Here is a 24,921-nt window from a genome sequence, read left to right as displayed (position 1 = left end):
AGGAGAGGGAGAGGTTGAAAATGTGGGTTAGGGAGTTGAGGATAGAGTGGGAAGGTGGTCATAGTAATTGAGAGGGGACAGGGTCCAGGGGACAGGTGGTGAGGTGGGCCATGGAGAGGAGTTTATCAACTTCATCTGTGTTAACTGAGCAAAAGGAGGAGAGTATTGAGTGTGGTGTTGGACCCTATGTGTTGTGTAGGGGAGGAGTTTGAATGCTGGATATCTCCTCGTGAATTGTGTAGATTTTGCTATTAAAATGGTTGGCAATCTGTTGAGCGGTAAGCAAGTTGGTGGGTGGGGGCAGTGAAGTAAGGAATTAAGGGTAGAAAAGAGTTGACGGGGTTTGGATGAGAGGGTTTTGATGAGAGTGTTGTAGTAGTTTTGGTTAGCAGTGTGGAGGCAGGAGTTGTATTTGAGGAGGGCAGATTTGTAGAAGGTAAAGTCTTGCAGGGATTTAGATTTATGCCATGCTCGCTCAAGAGCACGGCTGTGTCTCTTGAGACTTCTGGTGTCGTCTGTTTGCCAGGGTTGTGGCAGATGGGGCCTGGTTCTGCGTGTAGAAAGAGGAGCAAGTATGTCTAGGTAGGATGAAATGTGGTGTTGTAGATAGAAGTGGTTAGGTCTGGACAGGACAGGGGTGCGATTTTGTCATAAAGGGCATCAGTAGCAGAGTGAAGAAGGGAAGGGTTGAGGTTGAGAAGGTTTGTGGGTTGGCAGCATGGGATGTAGGAGACAGGGAGAGTGTGAAACGGATAAGGTTGTGATCAGAGAGAGGAAAGGGGCTGTTAGAGAGGTTGCAGGGAGTGCAGCGCTGGGAGAATACGAGGTCAAGAGTGTTGCCATTGGAGTGAGTGGTGGTTTGTGTCCATTGTGTTAGGTTAAAAGAGGAGGTTAGGTAAATATAGTTTTAAATAAAGTTTTGTCAATATACTTCAAGTAATATGACTGACTAATATCCAATTAATAGCAAAAATATATATATATGAGTATGATTTGTTCATGTAAAAGCATACATTACCATATGTTACATGCATATTTATTTTGCTATTGGATAGAATATATGTTCTGTGAATTTTTGTATGTCCTCAGCCCTGATAAAGGGGGGTTGTTAAGCTCCTGAAATGCGTTGGATTTACTGGACTATTCAGTGAGTTGTGGCGCTCTCATCCTTACTACACCATATAGTAAAGCAGCCCATAGATTATGCAGTTTTCTTTCCTTCCATCAGAGGTGGAAGGAAAGAAAATTGCTCGATTCCCCCCATCAACACAGTCAGTGTTGATGGGGTAACCCCTGCCGCAGCTCAATTGTGTTCTGCCCCTGGGGAGCCTTCCCTACCATCAGAATACAATGATCACTACCGGCAGTTATAGCTGCCAGCAGTGATGGCATGAAAAAAATCCAGCAGGCTGGTTGTACTGAAGTTGATAGATGGATCGACTTCAGTACAAGCTGCCTGCCAATAGATGGATTGAATCTTAGCTGATCCCTGTTGAACTAGCTGCGATTTGTTTGATCTATGACTGGATTAAAGTGTTACTAAGCCCACAACAGTAAAATCAGTCTATATATGAGGTAAAGCATGCTTGTTATACTCACTGTGGAAACTAAGGGGTTAATTCTCTGCATTGTGTATAAAGGCTGTGTTATCCTGTCTTTTTTCTGATTCTCTTCTTTGACTCCAAACCATCTACTGTTAGAACAGAGCATTAGGAGTCAGGCTGCACATGCTCAGTTTGGTGTGTATTGCTAGAGAGTTTTTTTTTCTTGGGAGAGTGCATGTGATCAGCACAGGGCCAATCAGCACTGTCCAGACAAAGGGTCGGGGGAGAATCAAAACTCCTCCTACAAGCTTTAAGCAGAGACTGATAGAAGTCACAAGACCGCTATATACTGCTGATGAGAAAAGGTATTTAGCAGTTTATATTTAGTAAAATATTTGCATTTAAATGTTCTGTGGGAGACCAGATATGGTGAATTCAGGGTCCTGGGTTTAGTAACCCTTTAAAGCAGTACTATAGGCAAAACTTTTTTTTTCATTTTGGATAGAGCAAGGAAGGGTGATAACCCCTGTCAGATTTTTTTTCACCATCTGTTTCCCATTGCGGACATTTCTCTTTACTTCCTGTCCCATAGCCACAACAGGAAGTGAATAGAAATTGCTGTAAATTAAGGGAATTCCTTGGGAAGCCCTAGGTCACCAGAACTAGTGTCCCCATTGGAAGATTTCCCCTCTATTACCTTTCTGAGGACAACCCACAATTTGGGATTTTCTTTTACTTTCACCTTAAATGATAATGATAAACAGGACAAATAAAGAGGGTCAATCTCCCTAACGGGAGCACGCACAGCAAAAGAAACTGACAGATGTTCTAATTTATCTCCCGGCTATCCAAAGCTTTAAAAAAAAAAAAAAGTTTTGCCTTTAGTTATACTTTAAGTTAATTAAGGAGAGATAATATCCAGCAGGAACTCCGCACTAAACATGTGATTAGTGTTTTCATTTGTCCCCAAACTGTTCAGACAATGGAAAAAGTTATGGCTGGTGTTATACTTGAAGTATTTCTGGCTGTAAGTCTTCTGTATTTGAGTATTGTGAAATGCGTGGTTTTGCATTGTACATTTATGTTTCAGGAAGTGTGTTTATTTTTTTGCAGTCCATGCGTAGTGCACTTCACATTCTAATAATTCTCTAACCCCTGTTGTATTTTTCTTCAGGGCTGCATCAAAGGGCCTGTCCCTCAGCTTGATGGAGCGGCTAATAGACAAGTATGGGGACAGATTGGTGAGAATGCTGACAGTGCAATATCGTATGAATGACTCTATAATGCAGTGGGCTTCACAAGCATTGTATGGAGGCAAGCTGACTGCGCACTCTTCTGTTGTACACCATTTGCTCAAGTAAGTTGTGATGTACATATTAGTCTCTTGTAGGTAAGCCATGGTTGTGTTAGAGGTAGGTGTGTGCAAACTGATCAAAGATGTTTTCACCACAGGAAATACATACATGAGTACATACAAGAATAAATATCTTATCTTAATAAAGTTGTAAATATTTGTTCCTTGTATATGGCAAAATTCAGATGAAGAGTAGATTTGTAAAATTAGGATTATTATTATTTTGGTTGCTTATGTTCTCATGAGAGATAATTTATTGTAAAGCTGGCCACATGCCAGTAGAATTTCGTTTGAAAAATGTTTTTTCTTTCTCGGACATCACGGGACACAGAGCCACAGTAATAACTGATGGGTTATGTAGGTACCTTTAGGTATTGGACACTGGTCACACCCTAATCAGGAAGTTCAACCCCCTATATAATCCTTCCCCTTCCAAGGATACCTCAGTTTTTACACCAGTGTCTTAGGTGTTGGACGTGTAAAGATGTCCTGTGCTGAAGCTCTAAAGGGAATATCCTGATATCCTATACTGGGGCAAGCCAGGCGAATCAGATCCATTCAAAGTGTCTTTTCATGGCCAAATTGGATGGTACCCGGGCCTCGTGTCCGAAGAAACAAGGTTTTATCTGTAATGCTTCTCTTTTTAGAGAACTGGACCCCGCATATCAGAAAATGGCTTTAAACCTCCTAATTTCTGGCCGGGTGCTTTACAGGGCCAGAACTGCAGGATCCGCCTATTCGTAGGGGGCCCCAGTCTCTGACGGTTTTTTCAAACGGAGCCCACCGTGAGAGGTGAAGATTGGGTCTGTATATACAGAATCCTGCAGCTGGATAAGGTAAGAGGAGATTCCACAGAATTTTGAATTCTAGTAGGTTTCTCCTTTAAGGTAGATGCATGCTATGCCTATTGTGACCACCGGGGGCTGCCAAGAGCACATACCTTTTCATGCTGTTTCCTGTCTCAGCGTTCCACGCTGCACAGCTCTTCTGACCGGCTCCAGGTAGGATGGGATGGGGGGATTTCTCCTTAGGAATGTTGCCCCCAGGCTAAGGGGAGGCTGCAAGTGGGCTGTAAGGCGGTTTTTATACCGCATTGTCACCGCCGCTGCCGCCGCCATTGCATCTATGCAGGTTCCATCGCTGCCGGCCTCTCTCCTTCCTCCTCCACCCCCAGCCTTCCTCCATGCTTATTCCGGAAGGGACAGGCTCGCGCGGGAAGCGCTCGTTTTCGAAAAAACTAAGGGGGGGGGCGGCAGAGGGGGGGCGGGGCGTCAGCACAGCGTCAGCGTGCTCAGACGCCCACAGTGCCAGAAGCATGGCTACTTAAAGCACACTCTACAGGTGCTCTGAGCCTTGGAGGGACACAGAGCTGACAGTCGCATGTAAGGTGGGACACAGGCATTCTCCTAGGCTGCATTTACTAAGGTAACACCAGACTGGGCATTTGGTAGCAAGGCTTTTGCCAGACTACATCGCTCAGCAGTCAGTGTTCATTTTGGATACCTCACACCTTGTTGCACTATGGGTAGAAGAGGTTCAAGTACCCCCAGAACCAGAGACACTAGGGGATCTCGTTCAGGTTCTGAGGACCCCCCTGTCTGCTACATCCCCCCCCCCGAGGGGCCAGGGACGGCTGGACAGGGAGAGCCGTTGGGGTCTGGGGCTGTACCTGCTTCCAGCACTTCAGCCCCTGTATACATTACACAAGAGGTTTTTTCCTCAACCATTACTGGGTTAGAGGAAAGATTAATGGCCGTGATTACAGCTTCACTCAGTGGAAGAAAACGTACTAGGCCTTCCTCTGTTTCCCAAGACCCTCACGCAGAGGAGCTCTGGGATAAAGGAGATTAATCCCCTTCAGAGGATCAGGATGGGACGGATGATTCCTCTTCGGAGGAATCAGGTGGAGAGGGACCCTCTTCGACTTCCCAAGAGGAGAAAGTCTTAGTACAGATCCTTACTGGATTGGTCCGCTCCACATTTAAGTTGCCCGTACCTGAATCTGTTAAGGAATTTTCATCTTCTTTGGGGTCGCTGAAACCTTCTCAAACAGCACATGCTTTTCCTGTTCATAATTTACTTGAAAAGCTCCTTTATTGTGAGTGGGATCACCCAGATAAGCGATTTCTTCCTTTTTTTCTTCCTTGATTTCTTCTTTTCAACACTTTATCCTATGGAAGAAAAATGTATTAAGATGTGGGGAATGCCGGCCATTGATGCGTCCATTTCCTCTGTAAATAGTAGTCTGACTTGTCCTGTAGACAATGCTCAGGGATCCTGTGGATAAAAAGATGGAATCCTTATTAAAGGATGTTTTTTCCTTAGCAGGATCAGTGGGCCAACCTGCAGTAGCAGCGATTGGAGTCTGTCAATACTTAAGAGACCATGTTAAGCAGGTCATCAAAGTATTACCTGAACAACAGGCCCAGGGGTTTGCTAACCTTCCAGCGGCCTTATGTTATGTTGTTGACGCCATCAGAGATTCTATCATGCAAACCTCTCGCCTTTCACTCGGGTTGGTGCATATGCGTAGAATCTTATGGTTGAAAAATTGGTCAGCTGAAGCACCATGTAAGTAGCTCTTGGCTGGGTTTCCTTTTCGTGGTGCAAGGTTGTTTGGAGAAGACTTGGATAACTATATCAAGAGAATCTCTTGTGGGAAAAGCACTCTCTTACCTGTTAAGAAGAAGAGTAAGCGTCCCTCTTTCAAGCGGACTCTTTCCCTAGCGCCAGGGGCATCAGCCTCCAGGCAGTCACAACGGTCTCCTCCGTCTGGGGCAAGAAACAAGAGTCAACCCCAGGGACAAAAGAAGTCCTGGGGGAAGAAGTCTTCTAGACAAGACACTAAGACCTCTTCATGAAGGCCTGCTGCAGTTCTCAAGGCTCTGGCAGGAGGACTTCCAGGACAGATGGGTAATCTCTACGGTAACCTTAGGGTACAGGCTGGAGTTATAAGAATTTCCCTCTCCTCGTTTCCTCAGATCAAGTGTTCCCAGAGACCCAGAGAAGAAGCAGTCGCTCCTTCTAGCGTTAGAGCGACTTTTGTCGCAAGAGGTCATTATGGTGGTTCCCACAAAGGATCAAGGATTGGGTTTATATTCCAACCTTTTTACGGTCCAAAAACCTAATGGGGATGTCAGACCCATTCTGGATTTAAGAGATCTGAATCGATTCCTAAGGATACAGTCCTTCCGCATGGAATCAATTCGGACAGTAGTCTCCATCCTGCAGGGAGGAGAATTTTTAGCATCAATAGACATCAGAGATGCATGCCTACATGTGCCCATTTTTCCTGCTCATCAGAAGTTTCTGCGCTTCGAGATAGGAGGGCGCCATTTCCAGTTCGTGGCTCTGCCTTTCGGGATAGCCACTGCACCTCGAGTGTTCACAAAGGTCTTGGCCCCTCCTCTGGCCAGATTAAGGGCTCAGGGTATAACTGTCATAGCATACCTAGAAGACCTGCTCTTGATAGACCGGTCGGTAGCTTCCTTGAACGGGAACTTGAGGACCACGGTCAAGTATCTGGAACATCTAGGTTGGATCCTCAACCTAGAAAAATCTTTCCTAAAACCAGTAAGAAGACTGGAGTATTTGGGTCTGATCATAGATACAAGCCAGGAGAAAGTATTTCTTCCTCAGGCAAAGATCACTGCTTTAAGGGAGCTGATTCTGGTAGTCAGGACCAAGAAGAGTCCTTCTGTCCGCCTTTGTATGAGGCTGCTAGGAAAGATGGTGTCTTCATTCGAAGCAGTTCCCTATGCTCAGTTCCATTCAAGACTACTGCAACACAGTATTCTGTCGGTCTGGAACAAGAAGGTTCAGGTATTAGACTTTCCGATGCACCTGTCGCATGCGGTGCGTCAGAGCCTCAATTGGTGGCTCATACCCAAAAACCTGCAGAAGGGGAAATCCTTTCTACCGGTTACCTGGACGGTGGTAACAACAGATGCCAGTCTGTCAGGTTGGGGAGCAGTTCTGGAACAGTTTGCGATCCAGGGGCTATGGTCCAAGACCGAGAGGACCTTACCCATCAACATTCTGGAGATCCGGGCGGTATACCTAGCCCTAAAAGCCTGGACTATCAGGCAACAGGGTTGCCCGGTCAGGATCCAGTCTGACAATGCCACAGCAGTGGCTTATGTCAATCATCAGGGAGGCACCCGGAGCCGAGCTGCTCAAAAGGAGGTGAACCAGATCTTAGTCTGGGCAGAGATGCATGTGCCATGCATATCGGCAGTTTTCATTCCAGGGATAGAGAACTGGCAGGTGGACTATCTAAGTCGCCAGCAGTTACTCCCAGGGGAATGGTCTCTACACCCCGACGTCTTTTGGGCCATATACCAAAGATGGGGGGTCCCAGATGTAGATCTCTTTGCATCCCGATTCAACAAAAAGATAGACAGATTTGTGGCAAGGACAAGGGATCCTCTTGCATGCGGGACGGATGCATTGGTGATTCCGTGGCATCGGTTCTCACTGATTTATGCATTCCCGCCTATTCTGCTACTGCCACGACTCCTTCGCAGGATCAGGCAGGAAAGGAAGTCAGTACTTCTGGTGGCCCCAACTTGGCCCAGAAGGACCTGGTATGCAGAAATAGTAAGGATGACGGTGGGTTCCCTGTGGACCCTACCGGTACGCCCAGACCTGTTATCTCAAGGTCCAGTGTTCCATCCTGCCTTACAAACGCTAAATTTGACGGTTTGGCTATTGAGACCCACGTTCTGAAGAGTTGTGGGCTTTCAGGTCCTGTCATATCTACCTTGATCAATGCAAGGAAGCCAGCTTCCAGAATGATTTATCATAGAGTCTGGAAAGCTTATGTATCCTGGTGTGAATCCAGGGGTTGGCATCTCAGAAAATGTAGAATTCTTGATTTTCTACAATTAGGATTAGAGATGAAGCTGGCCTTGAGTAGCATCAGGGGCCAGGTCTCGGCCTTATCAATATTGTTTCAACGGCCACTTGCTTCGCATTCTTTGGTCCAAAATTTATGCAGGGGGTGATGCATCTTAATCCTCTGGTTAAAGCGCCCATAAACCCCTGGGACTTGAACTTGGTTCTGTCGGTGTTACAGAAACAGCTTTTTGAACCAATACGTCAGATTCCTTTGGTCTTGCTGACAAGGAAACTCCTTTTTCTGGTAGCCATCTCTTCTGCTAGAAGAGTATCAGAATTAGCAGCTCTTTCCTGTAAAGAGCCTTATTTGATTATACACAAGGATAGAGTGCTATTGCTCCTTCATCCTAGTTTTTTACCGAAGGTGGTTTCAGATTTTCATCTAAACCAAGACATTGTTCTGCCTTCCTTTTTTCCAGATCCCTGTTCTTCGGAAGAGAGGTCACTACATTCTTTGGATGTAGTAAGAGCAGTCAAGGCCTATCTGGAAGCAACTGCTCAAATTCGCAAAACGGATGTTTTGTTCGTGCTGCCAGAGGGTCCCAATAGAGGACAGGCAGCGTCAAAAGTGACCATTTCTAAATGGATTTGACAATTGATTATTCAAGCTTACGGTTTGAAACAGAAGATTCTTCCGTTTCACATCAGGGCACATTCCACAAGGGCTATTAGTGCTTTTTGGGCAGTGCATCACCAGGCCTCTATGGCTCAGATCTGCAAGGCCGCAACCTGGTCTTCAGTTCATACATTCACCAGATTCAGGTGGATGTGAGAAGGCATGAGGATATCGCCTTTGGGCGTAGTGTGCTGCAGACAGCGGTACAGGGTCCTCGGGTCTGATTGCACCCTACTTGGTTGTGTCCCCCCCCCCCCCCCCCTCAGTTGGCATTGCTTTGGGACATCCCATCAGTTATTACTGTGGCTCTGTGTCCCGTGATGTCCGAGAAAGAAAATAGGATTTTTTATAACAGCTTACCTGTAAAATCCTTTTCTTTCGATGGACATCACGGGACACAGAGGTCCAGCCCCTCTTCTAATACACTTATATTGCTTTGCTACAAAACTGAGGTATCCCTGGAAGGGGAGGGATTATATAGGGGGTTGAACTTCCTGATTAGGGTGTGACCAGTGTCCAATACCTAAAGGTACCTACATAACCCATCAGTTATTACTGTGGCTCTGTGACCCGTGATGTCCATCGAAAGAAAAGGATTTTACAGGTAAGCTGTTATAAAAAATCCTATTTTTTGTTTTGATTTTCCAATGGTTAGTGGGGTCAAATTGACAATCGTTTTGACTGTAATAGGAACATTTGAAGGAGCGGGATGGAAAATGTTGCTAGCACAAACAAAATTCTGAACGTGAATGTGGTTTTCATCCAGGAAAAAAAACATATTTTCATACGTTGACTGAATGATGGCAAGAAAGAATATTTTAAAGAATGATTTTTCTTATGAACGTTTGAACGAAAATCCAACCATGTATGACCAGCTTAACAGAGATCAATGCTCAAAGGGCACAAACTTGTAACAGACAATCACATTCACAACTGATCTATTACTGAAGCTATTAATGATTATAAGCACCAAGTTCCTAAAGCGCTCGACCCATAAGTGAATTGAAAGGTGTATAGGGATAAAACTGACACCCAGTGCAGCTGCCAACCGCTGGCGTAGTATATCCTATTAATGATTATAACTACTTATTATATTTCCCTTTAAATCCTATGGGAATGTTCATACCACTGCGCTGCATCTTTGGTGCGCTTTTCAAAACCACACCAAAAATGCAGCTTCCCATTGAAATGCAAGGAAAATGCGTAAAAAATGCACACGGTTGCATGTTTTTTAGCCACATGTCCATGTTTCACAGGTCATGCCAACCAGATAATACACCAAAAATGCATATGCATTTTTAAAATGTTTTTTTTTCAACAGAGCATTGTGAAAGCCCCCTTCTGTCATAAAAGAAACACACAGGGGTTGATTTACTAAAGCTGGAGAGTGCAAAATGTGGTGCAGCACTGCATAGAAACCAATCCGATTTTTTTTTTTTTGTCAAAGCTTAATTGAACAAGCTGAAGTTAGAAGCTGATTGGCTACCATGCACAGCTGCACCAGACTTTGCACTCTCCAGTTTAGTAACCCTATAGGCTGCCTTTGCTAACTAAAATGTAAAAGGTATTCAGAGCAGCTTTACTTCCTGTGTACGTGTTTTGGATAAATGATTCATGAATTGTTGAAGCCAATTAGCAGCTGAAGCCTGCTGTTAACCCTGAGAGTTTGTTTATTATTTTTAACCCATTCAGATCTGAGACTTTCCAAATTCCCATTACCTGAAATGCATTGGCTTGTCCTTTTTTGTTTTTTTATGAGACAACAAACTCTTCATGGTCTTGCAACCATTGGTCAGACACTCATGCTTCCCCCCCCCCCGACCTTGTGGGAAATATATATAGCATTTTATGCTAAATTTAAATTTCTTCATTGAAGTAATCGTGTTCTAAGGGACCTACAGTTGTGCTCATAAGTTTACATACCCTGGCAGAATGTATTATTTCTTGGCCCTTTTTTTCAGAGAATATGAATGATAACACAAAAACTTTTTTCCACCTTTTCTTTTTGAAAATCATAATGGCAACAGAAATGACTGAATTGACCCTAATCAAAAGTTTACATACCCCAGTTCTTAATACCGTGTATTTCCCCCTTTAACATCAATGACAGCTTCAAGTCTTCTGTGGTATTTGTGGATGAAGCTCTTTATCTTCTCAGATGGTAAATCTGCCCATTCCTCTTGGCAAAAAGCCTCCAGTTCCTGTTAATTCTTTGGCTGTCTTGCATGAACTCCACATCTCCCCAGAGTGGCTCAATGATATTGGAGGTCAGGAAACTAAGATGGCCACTCCAGAACCTTCACTTTATTCTGCTGTAGCCAATGACAGGTCGACTTGGCCTTGTGTTTTGGATCATTGTCATGTTGGAATGTCCAAGAAAGTCCCATGCGCAGCTTCCTGGCTGATGAATGCAAATGTTCCTCCAGTATTTTTTGATAATACTGCATTCACCTTGCCATCAATTTTGACCAAATTTCTTGTGCCTTTGTAGCTTACACATCCCCAAAACTTCCGTGTTTCACGGTAGGAATGGTGTGTACCTTTCATCATAGGCCTTGTTGACTCCTCTCCAAATGTAGTGTTTATGGTTGTGGCCAAAAAGCTCAATTTTGGTCTCATCACTCCAAATTACTTTGTGCCAGAAGGTTTGAGGCTTGTCTCTCTGCTGTTTGGCATATTGTAAGCAGGATAATTTGTGGCATTTGCATAGTAATGGCTTTCTTATGGCGACTCGACCATGCAGCCCATCTTTGTTCAAGTGCCTCCTTATTGTGCATCTTGAAACAGCCACACCGCATGTTTTCAGAGAGTCCTGTATTTCACCTGAAGTTATTTGTGGGTTTTTCTATGCATCCCGAGCAACTTTCCTGGCCGTTGTGGCTGAAATTTTAGTTGGTCTACCTGACCATGGTTTGGTTTCAACAGAATCCCTCATTTTCCACTTCTTGATTAGAGTTTGAACACTGCTGATTGACATTCTGAATTCCTTGGATATCTTTTTATATCCCTTTCCTGTTTTATGCAGTTCAACTACCTTTTCCTGCAGATCTGTTGACAATTCTTTTGCTTTCCCCATGATTCAGAATCCAGAAACGTCAGTGCAGCACTGGATGAAAGATGCAAGGGTCTGTCAGGAGTCCAGAAACTCATTGACCTTTTATACACACACACACACACACACACACACACACTAATTACAAGCAAACAAGGTGAGGATGGTTACCTTTAATGGCCATTCAAACCCCTTTGTGTCAACTTGTATGGATGTTATCAGGCCAAAATCACCAGGGTATGTAAACTTTTGATCAGGGTCATTTGGGCAGTTTCTGTTGCCATTATGATTTAAAAAGAATAAACACAGTTGATTGATAATAAATGGCTTCAGCCAAACACTAACCATGAGTGAAAGAAAAGTTTTATGTGTTATCATTCATATTCTCTGAAAAAGGGCCAAGAAATCATAAATTCTGCCAGGGTATCTAAACTTATGAGCACAACTGTATGTAGACTAGTACTCTTTTCTTTTGAAAATGCTGTTTGCCAACTATCAAGCTTCACTACCGTCTGAGGCTGATTTTAAAAAAGCATGCAGAACAATGACAACATTAATCTGGGTCAGTGCAACAGAAAGTGATGAGGTCCATAGTACAGCCAGGCAACTAGCATTTTCAAAAAGCTGTTAGCAGTGGGAGCCCATATATTTTTCCTTCCACTAATTTTTTTTTTTTTTTCATAAAGAACTCTGTTAAGCAATATTTATATCTAAACTGGCCATTTACCATTCATAATAGGATTATAAGTAACAATGTCTGTGAATGAAGCTTGCTTTTTATGGTGTTCCAATGCCTCTAAACTGTCAAGTAATTTCCTTTCAGTCCCTTGATGCAATGCAAGCTAACAGAGTAGGGGAGAGAGTTTAGACACAAACTTTGTAAGAATTTTAGGCACTGGACTTGCCATCCTGTTGCAAGGAAAAAAAGGTAAACCAGTGAATTGTTAAATGGTTGTAGTTTGGATTAGGAGAAGTTCGTTCTTTTTTGATCAATATGCTGTTTTTTTTGTTTTTTTTTAATTAGACTGGAATTCTTTGCATATTGTTGTAGACATGAAATGTGTATGTACAAGCAAACAAAATCAATACAGTCATTATGTGTAAGTTAGGGTTTCTATAGATGGTGTAGATTGTACAGAAGCAGCAATTAGGTTAGTTACACTGCAAAATATTGTTATAGGTCATATGATAACTAATCACACTGGAGAGCCTGTCTCTGGCAGCAAATTGGCAGCAACAGAATTGCTAAAGAGTCTAATGACCTGCTGCTACAATCAGCATAAATGTTATAGAATCTCACTCTCCAGTGAGGGAGTAGGAATGGAGTAAAATGTTGCTAGTTTGGGCAACAAAGGAGCAATGCTATAGAAGGTGAACATTCTCTCTGCTCTGTTTGCAATCCTGTCACAACAGGTTCACTAATGTGATATGGGCCTAGAATATTATAATGTATGAACTTTGCATGAATAATTGAGAGGTATTTACTATTGCTTTTTTTTTTTTTTTTTTTTTTTTTTTTTTTTTTTTTTTTTGCTGAACATCCTAGAGATTTGCCTGGGGTGACGTTAACTGAGGAGACCAGTATACCGTTACTACTTATAGACACGGCACACTGCGGGCTGTTTGAGATGGAAGTTGAAGATGAGCAGTCAAAAGGGAATCCAGGTAATAGAGAGTCTTAAAGTTTTAGTTCACCTTTACCAAAAATTGCTTATGCTGATAAGGGGGGTCTGTAGATGAAAACAAACTGTGGAGCTTTTCCTAAAGTAAAATTATGCCCTTGATATAGAGAGCCGGAAGTGTAAGTCTCGGCTCCTAAAATGCAGCACTTAGGGCTTGTTTACACTTGCTTCAAAATGTGGCATTGAACACGCTTTTTTGACGCGCTCTAAATGCTAAAGCACCTGTCGCCAAATAAAATGGTTAGCTTAGAGTGCTGTTCACTCGTTGCGTTTGCGTTGCTTCACTTCAAAAATGATACCCCATGTTGCTTTCTTGGTGCTTCAAAACGCCTCCAAAGCCTCCATAAAGATCTATGACAAAGCTCGCTAGTAGCACCTGCAGTTTTTGAGGAGATTTTATTCAGTGTTAGATTCTCTTTGTTTTGGAAGTATTGCAGGTATGAGATATCCCAAGATGCATTTAGAAATCAGCAAGTGAACCAGAAAGACATCATTAGCAGTCACTTCAGGGTCATGTTTATATTCTGGAAGTGCCTGGTGCAGACGTCACATCTGGTGTGCAGTGAAGAGCAGCAGGAAGGTGAGTGGGGTCAGAGCGAAAGCAGAGCAACTAGCAGACAGCACACATGATGCGCAACATGGGAACGATATAGCGGAAGAGAACCAGAGAGCGAGAGGACTAAGTGGTAGAGGATCAGCAGAGCTGGAGGACTAAAGCAATAGAAACAATGTCATGTGGTGTGCAGTGTGGGATCAATATAGCGGAGGTGAGCAGGGACCAGAAAGAGAGGAGGATCAGCAGAGCTGGGGGTTACTACTGAGCAAGGGACCAGCAGAGCTGGGGATACTAATGAACATGGGTACTAAGTGGGGCATCAGCAGAGGTGAGAGTGCTACTGAGCAGGGAATCTGCTGAACAGGGGTACTAATGAGCTGGGGATCTGCAGAACAGGGGTACTAATGAGCTGGGGATCTGCAGAACAGGGGTACTAATGAGCTGGGGATCTGCAGAACAGGGGTACTAATGAGCTGGGGATCTGCAGAACAGGGGTACTAATGAGCTGGGGATCTGCAGAACAGGGGAACTAATGAGCTGGAGATCTGCTGAACAGGGGTACTAATGAGCTGGGGATCTGCAGAACAGGGGTACTAATGAGCTGGGGGTCTGCTGAGTACCATGGACCTGAGGTTCTACTGGACCCCTTTAAAACAAATAGAAAATGAACACACCCCCAGGCATTTGGCAAGCTTCATTAGGGTGATTAATCAAAAACACATCAAAAAAAGCATGTTGAAGTGGTAGATCCTTTAATGTCTGTTGAAGTCGAAGAAAGTGTAATGCCCTGTACACATGATCGGACATTCCGACAACAAAATCCATCTGATTTTTCCCAATGGATTTTGGGCCAAACACGTACGTCGGGACTATAAACGGGGCAGTAGCCAATAGCTTTCGTCTCTTAATTTATTCTGAGCATGTGTGGCACTTTGTGCGTCGGATTTGTGTACACACGATCGGAATTTAAACTACCGGATTTTGTTGTTGGAAAATTTTATATCCTGCTCCCAAACTTTGTGGGTCAAAAACTCCGACGGAAAAAGTCCGATGGAGTCCACACACGATCGGAATTTCCGACCAACACAATCCGATCGCACTTTTTCCAACGAACAATCCGACTGTGTGTACAGGGCATAACTGTTTCAACTGAATGAAACCAATGCAGCAACCATCCACACTTCAGACACACCTCATTAGAGGTGATTTATTGGTACATATCAAATATACAAAAATATTTTTTTCCTAGAGTTCAACATCAAACATTGGCATTTTTTAATAAAATACTGGTTTCATCCTCTTTTTGCGTCTTGGTTCTGTTGATCTCCTCCAGTCTTGTTCAGCCACTACCTGTCCATATGCCTACTCACCAGCATCAGCTGCACATCATTGCTCTGCTTAGTTTACCAATTGTGACAATGGTGGACCATACCTGCGCAATGTATGCCAAGGAAGGCTACTTGTAGTCTTCATCAGGAATGCATGTGAGAGGGTGACAGCACAGAAGCACAATTGAGAGACAGCTGACACCCAGAGGAAAAAGTTCCTGAACAAGGACTGTTATGAGAGGATCACCAGACATTGTTAATGAAAGCTGCAGATTTACATAGATTAAAAACAACTTTTTCAATTACATTAACATGATAAGGCTTATATAAGATTTCAGTGACTGGGTATACAGGTAAAAGCCAGTAAATTAGAATATTTTGAAAAACTTGATTTATTTCAGTAATTGCATTCAAAAGGTGTAACTTGTACATTATATTTATTCATTGCACACAGACTGATGCATTCAAATGTTTATTTCATTTAATTTTGATGATTTGAAGTGGCAACAAATGAAAATCCAAAATTCCGTGTGTCACAAAATTAGAATATTACTTAAGGCTAATACAAAAAAGGGATTTTTTAGAAATGTTGGCCAACTGAAAAGTATGAAAATGAAAAATATGAGCATGTACAATACTCAATACTTGGTTGGAGCTCCTTTTGCCTCAATTACTGCATTAATGCCGCGTGGCATGGAGTCGATGAGTTTCTGGCACTGCTCAGGTGTTATGAGAGCCCAGGTTGCTCTGATAGTGGCCTTCAACTCTTCTGCGTTGTTGGGTCTGGCATTCTGCATCTTCCTTTTCACAATACCCCACAGATTTTCTATGGGGCTAAGGTCAGGGGAGTTGGCTGGCCAATTTAGAACAGAAATACCATGGTCCGTAAACCAGGCACGGGTAGATTTTGCGCTGTGTGCAGGCGCCAAGTCCTGTTGGAACCTGAAATCTCCATCTCCATAGAGCAGGCCAGCAGCAGGAAGCATGAAGTGCTCTAAAACTTGCTGGTAGACGGCTGCGTTGACCCTGGATCTCAGGAAACAGAGTGGACCGACACCAGCAGATGACATGGCACCCCAAACCATCACTGATGGTGGAAACTTTACACTAGACTTCAGGCAACGTGGATCCTGTGCCTCTCCTGTCTTCCTCCAGACTCTGGGACCTCGATTTCCAAAGGAAATGCAAAATTTGCTTTTGTCAGAAAACATGACTTTGGACCACTCAGCAGCAGTCCAGCTCTTTTTTTCCTTAGCCCAGGTGAGACGGTTTTCGCGCTGTTTCTTGGTCAACAGTGGCTTGACACGAGGTATGCGGCAGTTGAAACCCATGTCTTTCAAGCGTCTCTTGGTGGTGGATCTTGAAGCACTGACTCCAGCAGCTGTCCACTCCTTGTGAATCTCCCCCACATTTTTGAATGGGTTTTTTTTCACAATCTTGACTAGGGCGCGGTGATCCCTATCGCTTGTACACTTTTTCTGACCACAGTTTTTCCTTCCCTTTGCCTCTCTATTAATGTGTTTGGACACAGAGCTCTGAGAACAGCCAGCCTCTTCAGCAATAACCTTTTGTGTCTTTCCCTCCTTGTGCAATGTGTCGATGGTCGCCTTTTGGACAGCTGTCAAATCTGAAGTCTTCCCCATGTTTGTGTAGGCTTCAGAACTGGACTGAGAGACCATTTAAAGCCCTTTGCAGGTGTTTTGAGTTAATCAGCTGATTAGTTTGTGGCACCAGGTGTCTTCAAAATTTAACCCTTACACAATATTCTAATTTTGTGACACACGGAATTTTGGATTTTCATTTGTTGCCACTTCAAATCATCAAAATTAAATGAAATAAACATTTGAATGCATCAGTCTGTGTGCAATGAATAAATATAATGTACAAGTTACACAGTTTGAATGCAATTACTGAAATAAATCAAGTTTTTCAAAATATTCTAATTTACTGGCTTTTACCTGTAGATCTATTTGAATTGCTTACTAGGATTCATGGCCTTGCTTTTTCTCTTGCCAGGTGAGGTGCGGCTGGTGGACTCTCACATTCAGGCACTGACTAGTGCTGGTTTGAAAGCTCGGGATATTGCTGTAATATCCCCCTACAACCTGCAGGTGAGGACACTTATTTAAGCAGAACCCTTACAAGCATCATTTTGCATCTGAACTGCCTACAAGAGCTTTAAAACAGTTTTAGAAATGAGAACACTCTGTTCTCATTTCTAAAACTGTATTTTGTTTATTAATTTAGGGATGATCATGACTCTAATAAGTCAAACATGTGTAAGAATTTAAAAAATACAAGAACTTGTGTGTGTGTGTGTGTGTGTGTGTGTGTGTGTGTGTGTGTGTCTACTTCTCTTTCTGGGCATATCACAATAAAGTAGTTGTAAAAGCAGGACATTTTTCAACCACTTCAGCCCTGGAACGATTTACCCACTTCCTGACCAGGCCATTTTTTGCGATACGGCACTGCGTCGTTTTAACTGACAATTGCGCAGTCGTGCGACGTTGTACCCAAACAAAATGGAATTCCTTTTTTCCCCAAAAATAGAGCTTTCTTTTGATGGTATTTGATCAACTCTGCGGTTTTTATTTTTTGCGCAATAAACAAAAAAAGACTGACAATTTTGAAAAAAAATATATATATATTTTCTGCTATAAAACACACCCAATAAAAAAATGTAAAAAAAATCTAATTTCTTTATCAATTTGGGCCAATTTGTATTCTACATATTTTTGGTGAAAAAAACCCCCAATAAATGTATATAGATTCGTTTGCACAAAAGTTATAGCGTTTACAATATAAGGGATAGATTCATGGCATTTTTATAATATTTTTTTTTTTTTTTTTTTTTTTTTTTTTTTTTTTAGCGGGACTGCGACATTGCGATGGACAGACCAGACACATAACTGACATTTTTGACACTTTTTGGGGAACGAATTACATTTTTACTGATCAGTGCTACATTATTACTGATCATTGCTAAAAGTATGCACTGTCATTGTACTAATGGCACTGGTAGGGAAGGGGTTAACATCAGGGATGATCAAAGGGTTAAATGTGTTCCCTCACTGTGTGTTCTAACTGTATGGGGAATGGGCTGCCTTGAACAACACACAGATCCGTCTTCCTGCATAGCAGAAAGACAGGATCTGTGTGTCATCCCCTTTCAGAACGGAGATCTGCCTTGTTTACTATGGCAGATCCCTATTCTGTCACTGCGGGGAACGATCGCCGGCGGACATCGAGTCAGCCGGACTCGCTGATTGGCTCCCCCGCTGGCCAATGGGCTCCCAGAGATCGCCGTGTACGAGCCCGACGTACACCTACGACGATTTGTGCAGCCAAGCCAACCTGCTGCAGTGTAACTGCGGCGGTTGGTTGTCAAGCTGTTAACTTATTGCTTTCTTTGCAGTAACGTAAAAAATCTGCATGCGATTTTCCCCCACAGCCCCCCTAAATACATACCTGAGCCCGATCTTAATCCAGCTATCTGCACAAGACAGGGCTCTCTAGGCTCTCTCGCTCTTCATTGGCTCAGATACAGCAGTAGGAGCAATTGGCTCCCGCTACTGTCATTCATAGAAGAAGCTGGACCGAACCCCACTCTTTGTGTCTTATGAACAGGCAGGACTTGGGAGTCAGCACACACGATTTCCCTTATAGCAAGCGGCCTGCTATGGGGGCACTCAGCGGGGGGGGGGGGGCGTCAAGGAACGCCAGCGGGGGACCAGAGAAGAGGAGGCTCTGGGATGCGCTGTGCAAAACCACTGCACAGAGCAGGCAAGTATAACATAACATGTTGTTTTAATAATAAAATGATAAAAATAAATTTAAAAACCTTTAATGTCACTTTAAACATTTATAATATGGAACTAAAATCAAAAAGGAAAGATTTACTATGTTATAAGGAACATTTAGAAATGCTGACTGTGCCTAAGCAGTATCCTGAAAAATCGATCTTTTGTCTAAAATTCCTTCTGAAAAATACACAGTGCACTTCCTGGTATGTGAATGTGCCTAGGCACTCTTGTGTCTATGGTCTCTTAACGGTGAATCTGCAATGTGAGGTCCAAGGCGCAAGTCTCAGGAGATTTGGAGTGGATGTTACTACTGTGCTGCTACACTGTTTTTACCAAGATGGCCACCTTCAAACAGTGCAGAATAAGGCATTGTAAGTATTAGGGAAAATTCAGCTACAGGGTAGGGCTGGGAGATTTTCCCCCCCAAAAAAATCTGAGATTTTTTTATAAAAAACTCGATTCACGATTCGAATCCGATTTTTTTTTTTTTTTTTTTTTTTTTTTTTTATTATATTAAAGTGCATCCAGTCTACATCACTGTATACACTGACACACTACATCACTGTATATACTGACACACTACATCACTGTATATACTGACACACTACATCACTGTATATACTGACACACTACATCACTGTATATACTGACACACTACATCACTGTATATACTGACACACTACATCACTGTATACTGACACACTACATCACTGTATATACTGACACACTACATCACCGTATACTGACACACTACATCACTGTATATACTGACACACTACATCACTGTATATACTGACACAATACATCACTGTATATACTGACACACTACATCACTGTATATACTGACACACTACATCACTGTATATACTGACACACTACATCACTGTATACTGACACACTACATCACTGTATATACTGACACACTACATCACTGTATATACTGATACACTACATCACCGTATACTGACACACTACATCACCGTATACTGACACACTACATCACCGTATACTGACACACTACATCACCGTATACTGACACACTACATCACCGTATATACTGACACACTACATCACTGTATATACTGACACACTACATCACTGTATATACTGACACACTACATCACTGTATACTGACACACTACATCACTGTATATACTGACACACTACATCACCGTATACTGACACACTACATCACTGTATATACTGACACACTACATCACTGTATATACTGACACAATACATCACTGTATATACTGACACACTACATCACTGTATATACTGACACACTACATCACTGTATATACTGACACACTACATCACTGTATACTGACACACTACATCACTGTATATACTGACACACTACATCACTGTATATACTGACACACTACATCACTGTATATACTGATACACTACATCACCGTATACTGACACACTACATCACCGTATACTGACACACTACATCACCGTATACTGACACACTACATCACCGTATATACTGACACACTACATCACTGTATATACTGACACACTACATCACTGTATATACTGACACACTACATCACTGTATATACTGACACACTACATCACTGTATATACTGACACACTACATCACTGTATATACTGACACACTACATCACTGTATATACTGACACACTACATCACCGTATATACTGACACACTACATTACCGTATACTGACACACACTACATTACCGTATACTGACACACACTACATTACCGTATACTGACACACACTACATTACCGTATACTGACACACACTACATTACCGTATACTGACACACACTACATTACCGTATACTGACACACTACATTACTCAGTGATGTAGTGTGTCAGTATTCAGTGATGTAGTGTGTCAGTATACAGTGATGAGCACATTGCTGTGTGATGCCATATGGGGGTATTTTCATATATTGAGCACAGTGCTATGTAATGATATTTAAGAAGGGTGAATATATGGAAATGGGATGTGATGGGATGTGACTTCTCTCCTCTGAGGTATTATTCTTTCTGGCAGTGATCATCACATGGCTATCAGTATCACTATCTCATGAAATACACCATACAGGCAGCTCTGACTCACCCTCCCTTCTCGCTCTCTCTCTGCAGCCCGGGAATGTCCCTGTGATCCCCCCACCCCCTCCTCCTCCTGATATCACAGCCCTCCAATACACAGCGGCGTTCCACCAACAGCCTCGCCCACTACCCCGCCTACACACCCACCCACCCATGCACAGCGTCGGGCCTCGCGGACTAGGCCGAAGCCGCGGCCTTGCCTGAAAAATCGTGCCCGCAGCTCCTCAGGCCCGGCGCGGTGCTGTTAAAAAAAAAAAAAAAAAAAAAAAATCTAAAAAAATCGATTTGAAGAAGATTTGAATCGATTTGACCTCTCAAATCGATTCAAGATTCAAATCGATTTTTTTCCCAGCCCTACTACAGGGAGAGCATAAACTATTGTTAACTAGTCCTTTGCCCTATTCTAGTCTGCCTATTTTTTGGGTACTGCTTCCAGAATTTAGTTCCTCTTTAATAAGGGAACACTTAAAATAGAAAAAGCTCTACTATTATGTTTCAATAGTAGATATCCCTCCTTTGTTTTATATGTTAGCTATGATGATGCAATGGTGGGAGTGCTTAAAAACAAAACACAGCTCCAACTAATGCAGGCCATACATGGGTCGAATTCTAAACAAATTTCCTTTTGAAAATCTGAAATGTTGTGCATTTTGTGATCCAATGATGTCACTATTGATTTCGAATTTAGACCAATGTAGCCTTTAATTTCACCTCCTGTTGCTACAGAAAATAATTTTCATGGCTGGGAATCTTCTTTTCTTTCCAGGAATTTTTCTCATACGCTTTTCTTTTTTGATCTTTTTACATTTATCGCACATTTCTCCTATCATATTATTGCAGGGTGTGTACAGAGGATAGATCAACCGCTGATTGGTTGCCAGCACCTGCCGTTTGGCTCTGGACATTAACAAAGAGAGCCCTGTGTGAGTAAACAAACACAGGGCTCTCTTCTAAAAGCAGCACATTGCTTAGTAAAAAAAAGCACACACAGTAACACATGTTGGCCACACATTTATCCCCTTGATTGCCCTAGATGTTAACCCCTTCCCTGCCAGTATCAGTACAGTGACAGTGCATATTTTTAGCACTGATCACTGTATTGGTGTCACTGGTCCCCAAAAAAAGTGTCAGGTGTTTGATTTGTCCTCCGCAATATCGCAGTCCCGCTATAAGTCGCTGATCGCCGCTATTACTAGTAAAACATTTTTTTCAATTCCATAATTATATCTCAGTTTGTAGACGCTATAACTTTTCCATAAACCAATCAATATACGCTTATTGGGATTTTTTTTAACCAAAGTTATGTAGCAAAAGAAATTTGTTGTTACGTTTCTTTATTGGATATGTTTTATAGCAGAAAGTAAAAAATATTGTTTTTGTTTTTTTTTTTTTTGTTGTTTTTTTTTTTGTTTCAAAATTGTCGTTTTTATTCTTTATTGCGCAAAAAATAAAACCCGCAGAGGTGATCAAATACCACCAAAAGAAAGCTCTATTTGTGGGGAAAAAAGACTTACATTTTATTTGGGTACAGTGTCGTACGACCACGCAATTGTCAGGTAAAATAACACAGTGCCGTATTGCAAAAAATGACTTGGTCATTGAAGGGGGATAAATCTCCCAGAGCTGAAGCGGTTAAGTTGGCCATAAAAAGCTCAAATTTCAGCTAATTCCTGGTGAACCAACCAAAATTTAAGCCGTGGGGGGCCCTGCAAGCACCACCAGACTTGACAAGTTGATTTGAAAATCATCCCAGCCCGATGGAAAATTATTGGCCAAACAGTGACTGCATCCTGCAGAGTACATGGGAGCCAAGGGAGTTCTCCAGAGTGCTCTCTGCATAAGACTGCAGTACAGAATAGGAGGAGATCCTTGTGATATGACTTATCTGAGCCCTGGATCATTCCCTAAAATGAATGGGGCCTCTTGAAGCAAGTAAAGCAGAGAACGCATTTTTTTTTAAAACACAAGGCCGTATCATCGCTTAATATATCAGCCCCTTAGTGCATGTACGGTTTATATGTGTAGTCTGAGTTCTGGTCATAGAACTGGTCTATGCTTAACTAGTTGGTGGGAAGAACATCATGTATATCGGATGAGCAAATTTAACTGCCCTTATTTATGTATACCCTAAATTAATAATGCACAAAACTATAAATACATTTAAAGTATTTTAAAATACATAGTGTCTGACTGTTATCCTGGTCCTCTAACTTAAATAAGTACAGTGTGTAGATTAGGAAGATCAGAAAAACGGTTTTGAAGCCAGATAATTAGCATGTCAGTATTTTCAGAGCGATCGGTGGGAGCCTCCATGTTTCTATTATGAAAGGTTTCCTTTCTATTTTATTTTTCTACAAATGTACATTCTTCAAGGAGGGGTCCGCTCAAAATGTAATGGTGTCAGGATCAAACACAGGTCTGTGCAGCTCTTGATTTTGGTATTCGTCAACTCCTGGCATGCCGGTGCCAGCTGCTGCGGGCTGAGCCGAGCGTTCCCAATCACCTGCCACACTGAATTAGTTGTCTGTACTGTATATTTCTGAGGAAGAGGCATGAAGAGGAGGGTGTTGCTGACATACTGAGGCAAACCTGCAGCATTTCTGTGCCGCTCGCCCTCTAGTGGGTTCTCTCACGGAATATATGGCAGTATCAGCTATGCATAGGGAAAACAGGAAATTTGTATTTCAGCCAAGCAGTATGCTTTACGCCATTTTAGGGCTGGGAGAAACATTCCTTGCCAGGACTGCAGAAAACTGTAACGAGCTGATGAGAGACGAAACTCTATCAACTCCATTCAGAACTAAAAAATATTCTGGTGGAGTACTGAGGACACATCTGGCCATGTCTGACTACCAGACATGTTATAAGTAGCTTATTTTTTTTCTGTGCATCTTTTTACTTTCAAAATATTTATTGAAAGTTTTACATAAGTAAAAGAATAATCAATAGTACCAGAGTACTCATCAATACAAATAACCACACCATAAAAGATGAGTAACACAATCCCCATCACAAAATAAAGTGAACAATCAGTCTTGCATGGCAATGATCTTTTTCCTAGTACACCAACCAGATTGGTACAGACATGTTAGAGACCACTCATCTATCAGTAGAGCTTAGAACCAACTTATTCCTGAGTAGTCCAGCACAGAAAAAAGGAAAAGCAACAAAAAAGAGAAAGGTGAAAGAAAGCGAGTAAGAATGAGGAGAAGGTCTGATGGGAGTCCAAATAGGTAAACCATACTACAAACCCCTAAAAAAATGTAATTAACGTACAAGAGAGACATGCATATAAGTTGCCCATGGCTCCCAAGTCTGTTAAAATTTTTGGACCATGTCCTTCAAAATGCTAACAATATTTTTATGTAACATAATCCAGGTGACCTTTTGCCTAGCCTATGCCAAGGATACAGTAGGCTGTTTCCAGGATTAAGCAAGAGCCATCTTAGCGCCCAGTGAAATGAAAAATAGCAAACCGTTAGATATACCGGATACTGGGGCGTTAAGAAGTGCTATGTAGGGAGTCTGGGGGACAGACTGTCCTGTCACCTTACGAATCAGCATAAAGACACCGTTCCAAAAAACACGTATCCTAGGACATTACCACCAGATATGGCACATCTTCCCTGGCATTTGGAACCCTTTGAAGCATAAGGGTGACACAGATGGGTACATTTTGGATAACGGTGTTGGGACCAGGGACCAGCAAGTGAGCACCTACAAATTTGCTTCTACCATGGCTACTTTTTGACCATAGAAAACATTTGTGCCATACCTCCAATTCCCTTTCTTTTTTCAAATCACAATCCATCATATAGGGGAAATTTGGGAGATACTTTATTCTTTATTTAAATAAAGCTGTACAGTCTGTCTAAGCTGTTTTAGTAAAAAAAAAAAAAAATTGTAAATCACAGTCACATAGTTATTTAATCATTACACGGTGGTTGTTCTGTATAGCCAACATATTTTTAACTAGTGAGAAAAATCAAGAG

The 24,921-nt window shown here is 42.3% G+C and overlaps 1 protein-coding gene across 1 annotated transcript in view; it reads left to right on the top strand.

Moving 5' to 3' along the window:
• Nucleotides 1–24,921, top strand: part of IGHMBP2 (immunoglobulin mu DNA binding protein 2) — a 116,212-nt gene that overhangs the window by 58,271 nt on the left and 33,020 nt on the right. The window contains exons 9-11 of the mRNA XM_073604559.1: nt 2,719–2,901; nt 13,012–13,130; nt 17,048–17,142. Coding sequence (XP_073460660.1) covers nt 2,719–2,901; nt 13,012–13,130; nt 17,048–17,142 — 397 coding nt within the window. The remainder of the gene's footprint in view (nt 1–2,718; nt 2,902–13,011; nt 13,131–17,047; nt 17,143–24,921) is intronic.

Source organism: Aquarana catesbeiana, linkage group LG11, assembly GCF_042186555.1.
Source record: "Aquarana catesbeiana isolate 2022-GZ linkage group LG11, ASM4218655v1, whole genome shotgun sequence".
NCBI classification, from domain to species: Eukaryota; Metazoa; Chordata; class Amphibia; order Anura; family Ranidae; genus Aquarana; species Aquarana catesbeiana.
This window is presented reverse-complemented; position numbering and strand designations above follow the sequence as displayed.